At 37.4% G+C, this 9,282-nt stretch overlaps 1 protein-coding gene across 1 annotated transcript; it reads right to left on the bottom strand.

The window, feature by feature from the left end:
- Positions 1-701: 701 nt before the first annotated feature.
- LOC143914223 (pre-mRNA-splicing factor RBM22) lies at positions 702-4,533 on the bottom strand. The gene is made up of 7 exons (XM_077434351.1): positions 4,237-4,533; positions 3,958-4,011; positions 1,978-2,241; positions 1,657-1,892; positions 1,406-1,579; positions 1,191-1,333; positions 702-1,114 (listed from the first exon to the last, which is right to left on the bottom strand). The coding sequence occupies exons 1-7, from the start codon at positions 4,288-4,290 to the stop codon at positions 843-845; spliced, it is 1,197 nt and encodes a 398-aa protein (XP_077290477.1). The 5' UTR covers positions 4,291-4,533; the 3' UTR covers positions 702-842.
- Between the last annotated feature and the right edge of the window lie 4,749 nt (positions 4,534-9,282).

Genomic DNA, 9,282 nt, shown 5'->3' with positions numbered 1-9,282 from the left:
TTGAATCGTACACATTTTGATGTGTTGTGGCCAAAATGGATATTTTCTGTGTTATACATTTTTTTAAGAAGGTTATTTATCTATGTTTTTATTAAAAGGCTATCTGTTTCACTTCGCTAATCGTTCAAGTAATATTCCTACATTCTTTTGATCGATTTTAAACTTTGCAATTTTGCGCAGTTTGGTCGCCGATAGAAATTTTAATCACTTTCTTAATATTATTTATTTGTGTATGAAATTCATACACATATATTAGTACTTACCTTTTTATTTACCAAGAATTCAATAAATTGGGTTACATGTAAATTTTTTTCTACTTGAAAGTCACTATTATTTTATTACTAACAATTTCACACGTTGGCAAGAAAAGTTTAGTAAATTTTGGACCGACTCCAGAGCCCGGGATAATTTAATAGTAAACATTCATTTATTAAATATATTTGAATCGAAAAAAAACAATATTTGACGATATCAATATCATCGGCATAGAAACTTGTATTTCTTCGATGACATCACGGATTCTACGAACCAAACAGACATACAAAGTCTCTTTCGAAATTATATATAAGATAACTTTATTTTAATTCCTTTTAGAAGCCACCCGTTGAAATCAACACTAGTATAATATAAGATAATGCTTTCGTCTAGGATTGGGTTTGGTATAAATTATTATCGTGATACAAAATTCAATAAAAAAAATATATATTGTAATTATTATTTATTATTGTGATATCTGCGTGTCAATTAATGAACTCAGAACTTATATTCTAGATACATAATTAAATCGAAAAGAATTGTAAGAGACGAATCATCTTATACGGTCGACTTCAACCCATAATCGATTATGGATGTGGGGGGTTCAAATGAGAACCCATCCTGTCGGGATCTTGACTAGGATAGTGGAGCGTGAGCGGTGGAGGTGGCGGCCGCCAAGGCCACGGCGCCAACGGTGCAGCAGTCTGCAACCGATGCAAGTTGAAGAAGTCATCAGGCGGCGGTGCGAGTTGAGCGTGTTGAATGGCTATTCCAGGTGGCGGAGGCAACGCCCCCGGCAATCCAGGAACAGGCTCCAAAGAACGCGCGGGTTGATCCACCTTATCACCGCCCAATCGACCTGAATGAAAAGATCCCAAGTCATTTAAAGTACATACATTCAAATATACGAAACACACAATTTTGATATATAATACCTTGAGTTTTGCCCCATTTGATTGTGAGCCGACGTCCGTGGATGACGAGTTTGTTGAACGTTTTCTCAGCCGCATGCTCGGCAGCTGCACGTGTAGTGAATTGTACAAAAGCACACTGGGCTCGTGGCACCAACGTCAGTGATCTGTTACAAAAACACGTTCAATGAAGATCAAAAAATCATCCAAGATTGTTATATAGTATCGTATATACGTACCGTATTTCTCCAAATTGGTAGAAATGTGATCGGAGAGTGTCTTCTGTAATTCCCTCGGCCAGGTTTCCGATGTATAGAGTGGTGATGGATCTGTCTTCAGGAGGTGGCAAAGCCGGCATAGAGGCTGCACGTCTCATTAATTTTTCAGCGACAGGATCATTAACACCGTAGTATCTATTCAGAAGTAAATCGTTTGAAATTTCGCAATAGTGAAAGATTGCATGGGTTAATAAGAAGTGAATTATTATAACCTGTCTTTAATATTTTGATCGGCTAAAGGATCGTCTGGATCGGTTGGTCTTTCGTGTCTGTAGGGACACTCTTCTCCTCTGCGACACTCGCCTTTGACCCAGAACGAGCAGACGTGAGGACGATTACGTTTATAGTATGGCGCTGTACGAGCTAACTTCAATAGCAGTTCACCAGCGGCTTGGGAACGACTGCCGGTGACACTGTTCGCCGGTTGAGAAGGATCCCAAGATGCCATCTGTACACAAACGAAAGCGTTACAGTTATGCATATGCATATAAAATCATTTCAAATTGAGTATATGTATGTATGTTGTAAATAACCTGATTGTCCATGTTTTGAATGTAGTATTCTTTATTGACGTCGCTGCGCGGTAAGTCGTCTTGGACTTTGAGGGCCGCATCCCTTACTTGAATGGGTAAACCGTACTCCAAGTCTAGTAAGCAAGTTTGACACACGTTCTTCATTCTGGAACATGTCTGGCAAACCTCTGTTTTCTTGAAACGCATACGCGCTCCAGGACACCAGCGGAATACTGTGAATGGCCGTGAACAAATTTTACACTCTTTGCCATATTTTTCTTTGGTCTGAAATTGTTAAAAACGTTCATTTTTAATGTATTGTATAATTGTTATAGGATAGTGTTACGTACACCGCCGAGTAAGTGCAATCGGATTAGGCCGAGTAGCATCCCAGAGACTGTGTGACCGTTATAATTGGTTTCAAGGATTATCTCTAGACTAAGTGCATGTAGGCTAAACAACGGCCACCGAATTGGCCGCTATTGGTCCCTTCTCAGAAGTGACCGACACCGTGGGACTGAGTGTCGTGGGAATACATATCCGGGTACATGCCTAAACAATAGGGAAGTAACCGGACGTCGAAGATGCCCTGAGCGACCGATCCGTTATAAGGCGGTACTTAGGCGATATCAAGATATTCTGGACGGAGCACTGCCAGTGCGTGTATCTCCTTAATCACCAATAAATGCTGTGAAACGACTTTGGCCTTTTACTTGGATCCTCCACCCACCCCTACGCAACAATAGTAATACAAAAGAAATATACATGTCAGTTGAAGGTAGAAATCTCTAATTTAAGATTTAGTTCCAATTTCTCTGTAATTCGAGAAATACTTGCAGTGAATATCAAAATTAAGGAGTAAATCTATGTCGGTCAAAAAAATCGCAAAACTGATCTTCTCGTTTGCTATTGATCACTTTTACAGTTATTAGAAGTAACCGCTGGCAGATTGAGCAGTTCTATATTATTTATTAAAAACAGAAACATACAGTGTTTCAATATTTTTACAAAACATCGACACCAAAAAAGTTTCAACACATTTATTTATCAATTATATATGAACCCTGACCATAGTCATCACTACGGGTTGCCCAAAATGACACATATGACCAAACTTTTGTACATAAGTACCAAATATCAGTATTACACGTAATGATTATACACAAAACATGAGTTGAAAGTACTGCGACAACCCCTGACACTCTAGCAGCTCCGTCATATGTATAAGTAGATGTTCGTCTTCCCAATTAATTGACCAAAACTAAAGAGTTGATTGCAGTGCGCCTCAATATTGCTGCTGCTTTACTCAATTCAACCAGGAAGGTCGCCTATCCCGACATAACATCGTCATTGACATCATGATAATCAAACCAAACTGCACTCGGCAACCCTTTTTGTTATTTATTATAATAGTAAAACCAATTTGAACCATTCATAATGCGTTCTTTATTTTTTAATAATCAAAAAAATCTAAATTATAGAGAGCCAGTATGAAATCCGAATTTACTGCAATGTGAGAACACGAGAGAGTATACGCTATCTTGCATTTGGAGGGGCGAACAATGGAAACCCCTGAATTAGCCTAACGGGCCTCAGTAATTCTCAGAACCCAGACAAGAGCATGAGACTCGCTTAAAACTTACCTAAACAATAGATACATAAATGGATCTGAGAAGCTGTGGTAAACAATTTGTCCTTAATAAGGAGGTACATATGCTATATCAAAATTATACTGGAACGAGCGTTCAATAAATGATAAGAAGCGACCTTGGCCTTTCATTTGGATCCTGAACTCACCCCTACGCAACACTTCTATTGATGACATTATGGAGATATTAAAAAATCGATTTTTGAATACTTCTACAATAATATAATGAGAATTAAAAAAAAATATATATATACATATTTAATATGAAATTGCATCATTAATATGATTACAAAGGTGTAAACAAAAAGTAGACTAGCCTTTATAAATATGCATGTTTAGCTGTGTGAACTTACCATGCGAAGATATGGATTATCGCCCAGACATGTTTGACACAGTATTGGAAATTCCTAAAAAAAAAAATGAAAAATCTTATAAGTATAATCTAGCCAGATTATTATAGGTTATGAAAAGGAAGTTGTAGTGTAAATGAAGATTTGACATTTGCAGGTTATGTGCGAACGCGCCAAAACATTGGAGAATTGTGTATTGTGATGAAAGATTGGAATAGGTTGTGGATTGAATGAGAGAGTGTGGTTGTTGAAGGTGAAGTGTGAATGAAGCGAATGACTAACGGCGTCCTCCCAGTTCTGTCTGTTGTAAGTATTGGTGGTTTTCGAGGTCGCCATCTTAGCAGTGGCAGACGAAGACGAAAACGAAGACGAAGATGATGACGAGATCGATCACAATCGAAGCGCAGTCGAGGCCATCGGCCGGCTACTGACGCATCGGCGCACTCCTCGCTCTTCGCTCCTCACTCCTCACTCACCCTACACTGACACGCTCACCACTCGACACAGTTGGCAATAATGGCAAATGGCATTGGCATTCAACAACACTGCTGACAGCCATACCATAAGCTTTACCCGATTATTCGAATTTCGTCATTTCATTTCATTATCTTGAACACACGTATGTAGCTGTCTACACTGTTATATCTACTAAAGTTTGTAACGAGTATTTCTTACGTTAGCCGAATCGTGACAAATTTTATTTATTTAAATAATTTATAAATGATATTGTAACGTAGAGATAAGGTGGGTGGCGCTCGTGGACCGATGGCGTACGAGCGCCAATCACCTGATCTCTCGTTCGCGCCAAAATGTCCTCGCCGAATGAATAAGCCGTATGTAACGGCCAATAGGATCGCCCCACTCATCGATCAATAGTTTATTACGGGTTTGGTGCAAACGATCGAAAACCACCAGACAGATTGCACCACAGATTAACCTTTCCTTACCGGTGATAGAAACATAGTCGACATTTACTCTAATTGTGTGAATATCTCTGTAAATATACTAAATACAGAGTTCATATTTTGGGTATTCCTCAGCAATACATTAATGTATTAGATAGAATTATTATAATATACACGTATTTATCTGACGCAACAGAAAAAAATATTTTATCGAAGAATCGGGCATAATGCGCAAATGCAGTGTGTGTTATTACGTTTTTTCTTTCAGTCGTGTCCCGTTCTCGGTGCGCGCGTGTTGTTTTTTTCGTTTCGGAGCTTTTTTGTACCGTGTGGACCAGCACTTTATTTGTGTTTCTTGATTATTATATATTAAATACGGTAATAATTATTTAATGTTATTTTTTTTTAATTTGCTATGCTACATTGTATATTATATTTATATTTTCAAAGACAATTTTAATTTTAGAAAAAAATGTCTGAAAGAAATTTGATGAATGAAGAGGAATATGATAGCGATCTCGATTTTGAAATAAATGATAATTTTACTGATACGGAAGATTTTATTGAAGATATGGAAGATACAGATTCGGAATTAGAGGCCAGTGAAAATGAAGACGAAGAAGTGTATACATCGAATCATGGATTCCAATGGAATTCATTACCACCATCATCCTCAAGACGTAGAGAGTGCAATATTGTTACCGAAAATTCAGGACTTATAAATGGTAGCACTACTGTAAATACTATTAGAGAAATGTTCTCTTTGTTTATAAATTCAAATATGGTGAGAGAAATATGTGAACAAACGAATCGTCAGTTACATCGTACATCCACGAAAATTATCGAGCCGATATTGGCAGAAGAATTGCTTGCATTCATTGGAATAATGCTTGCGTCTGGCAGAAACAGGACCCGAAAATTAAGCTTAAATGAATTGTGGACTAATGACAGCGCTTTTTGCCAACCATTTTTTACGGCATCTATGTCTCGGGATAGGTTCATCACAATATTCAGTCAAATTCGTTTTGACGACAAAGAAACCAGACAAGAAAGAATACACGTGTCGTCTGATAAATTAGAACCTATCAGGACAATTTTTAATGAATTTGTAGAAGAATGTAAACGTAATTATTCTCCAAGTTGCAACATTACTGTGGATGAACGTTTGGCTACCTATAGAGGCAATTGCCCATTCCGCGTGTATATGAAGTCGAAACCCGGTAGATATGGAATAAAAATGTGGGTATCGGCTGACTCTTCAACAGCATATATATTAAATATACAGGTTTATACAGGTATGGTTAATAATTGCCGAGAGATAAATCAAGGGAATCGTGTAGTGATGGATTTAGTTCAACCGCAATATGGCACCAATAGAGGTGTAACAACGGACAACTTTTTTACTTCGGTGGCATTAGCTGATAGCCTTTTAGATAAAGGGCTAACTCTAACTGGTACCCTACGTAAAAATAAACGGGAAATTCCCAAAGAATTTTTACCATCGAAACATAGACTTTTACACAGTAGCTTGTTTGGTTTTACATCAACCAAGACATTAGTTTCGTATGTGCCAAAAAAAAATAAAGCAGTTTTGCTATTGTCTACTCAATTTCATGACAGTGAAGTGAGTAGTCATGAAGAAAAGAAGCCGGAAATAATAATGTTTTATAATAAAACAAAAGGCGCAGTAGATACCGGCGATAAAATGACAAGTGAGTTTTCTTGTGCAAGATCAACAAGAAGATGGCCTTTTAGAGTGTTTATGGAGATGCTGGATATAGCTGCGCTAAATGCATATTTGCTATGGGCGCAGAAATATCCAGAATGGAAGGCGAATAACAGAAGTCGACGAAAATTATTTATTAGAGAACTTAGTTTGGAATTAGCTATGCCCAATATTGTAAGGAGAAAAAAAAGTACAGTAAAATTCCATAAACAACAACAGGATGCTATTGATATGGTTATATCGCAGTATGATCGACAATCACTAGAAGCACATTCCACTAACATTCCGCAAGAAGGCATATCGGAGAATACATCTACCATTTCTAGAGTGCAAACGAGAAACTGTAGATTCTGCCCTTATCCAATGATAAAAAAAGAACTCGGCTATTGTGCCATATTTGTCAAAAGCCTGTTTGTATAACGCACAGAATTGAACAAAAAATTATTTCATGCTCTGATTGTTATGTAATGGACACAAATATTTAATTTTATTGTTATTCGGTTTTCGTACATTTTTCATGCTATTGTTCTTTACTTACATTTACATACAATTTATATTTTTATCATTCATGTGAATTTTGTAATTTTTGTAATTGTCTACTTGTATTATAGCAAGGATGAATACTTATATTTATCAATTAATTTTCAACGTTTTCTTATTGTCTTATATTTTTTTTATTTACGTTTACTTCTCATTTTTTTTTATCAATTTATGTATTTGTGTATTAAAATTATTATTGTGAAAATAAATACATGAAAAGTACATATAAACATATTTTATTTTATTTGATGAAAAAATTGAATATATTTTTACGCATAGGTTTTGAATCATCGCGTAATTCTGGCGGATGTGGCGTGATCACTGATCAGCGAGTCGCGGAGTGGGGGCCTAGTGTTCGTCCTCACTTGGAGATGGGCGGCCCTCTTGGATTGTCGTTCACGCGTCTTCAATTTCATGCTTTTTAGATCGTTTTTAGCAGTATATTACCAATATTGATACATATATATTCATTTATATAGATACGGACTATTACTATAGTCATGAATAGAAGGAAAAATGGTTAAATATTAATATTTATCAGACTTTAAAATCACGAATTTCTAGAACGACTGAGTCGACATCACCGCTGCACGCGTAATTTTTTAGCACCGTAAGGGAAAGGTTAACTGGATGGCTGCTTTAAACGCAATGCTCGACTTCACGAATGAAAAATTGCACATCAGATGACGAGTAATCTTTCGATGTGCACATATGCAATTATTAAAATGGTAATTATTAAAATTGAGTTGGATCTTTCTGGCGAGTTTTCAATAATTTAATAAGGAAAAATTCGGAACTTAAGTATCAGAAGCACAGAATGTATACAGGGTAGGTATGTCAGGACTTCGGGTAGATTTCGCTTAGTGTAAGTGCGAGCAGTGCGCACGCATAAGGTACACGTGTCGTTAATCTGTGGTTCAGTCTGTCTGGCGCTTTTCGAACGTTTGCACCGCATCGCATAGTACATATGTATGTATGTAGCTGTCTACACTTTTATATATACTAACGTTTGTAACGAGTATTTCTTACGTTAGCCGAATCGTGACAAATTTTATTTATTTAAATAATTTATAAATGATATTGTAACGTAGAGATTAGGTGGGTGGTGCTCGTGGACCGATAGCGTACGAGCGCCAATCACCTGATCTCTCGTTCGCGCCAAAACGTCCTCGCCGAATGAATAAGCCGTATGTAACGGCCAATAGGATCGCCCCACTCATCGACCAATAGTATATTACATGTGTATGTATGTGTGTTGTGCCCAACAGGTATAAATATGGGGTGCTCTCGGCCTGGAAACCACTCCGACTTGGAGCGCCGACAAAAACAGACGAATAAACCGCTGCTCTTGTCGGTATTGTTATTGTCGGTAAAATTGATGTGTATTGGCAAGGTTCCAATGTCTACAAATACCCGGTTAAATTTTAACGAAGTTTCGATTAAAGTTAGACTCCCTACGGTATTATTCTCGTTAAGGTTTTTAACAACATTCTAACCGGAAAAAAAGGAATCATACAAATTATAAATATTTTGGGGGAGGGCGAGTGAGACGACGGTGTTGGTTATGCACAACAATTTAATCTGACGGCCGGGAAGGATTGATTTCTGAGGAGCGCTGGCCAACTCAGTGGATTTACAGCCAGTATATTTTGGAGTGCCACAATATTTTGGAAAGTTAAAAATAAAGCTAAATCTTCATCACGCACTACGATCTATTACTAATGGACTGAGAGAACTATCAGCGTTGAGAGTACATTATTGTGTATAAAAGGTCGGTGTATTGTTTCGCGATACATTCGGAGCTGGCTGTTCGAGATCTAAACAATAAACATCCTCTACCACTTTTACTCAGTGCGTCTTTCACTAAGATATTGGAACGCCTCTTTACGTTCATACAACAATGTATTTTTACCCAAAATGCGGGACCAACCGATCATCAAGTTTTCTTATCCGCAAAAGCATGAAACCCTTTTGGATTGTATTTATAGGGCGGGTTAAAGGTTTGGACCGTTTCCCCGCATAATGAAATTCAGTTGAATTTTGAAGAGGATCTTTATTACTCGATTAATACAGGTGTATTTGTATGTACAGCGAAGTAGGTAGGTGATTCACTGGAACGAGCCAGATCGAGTTCCTGAAGCTCACTGGCATCTAGGG

The sequence above is a fragment of the Arctopsyche grandis genome, chromosome 7 (genome assembly GCF_051622035.1).
Source record: "Arctopsyche grandis isolate Sample6627 chromosome 7, ASM5162203v2, whole genome shotgun sequence".
Classification (NCBI taxonomy): Eukaryota; Metazoa; Arthropoda; class Insecta; order Trichoptera; family Hydropsychidae; genus Arctopsyche; species Arctopsyche grandis.
The sequence above is the reverse complement of the archived record's forward strand: the minus strand, read 5'-3'. Positions and strand labels throughout refer to the sequence as shown.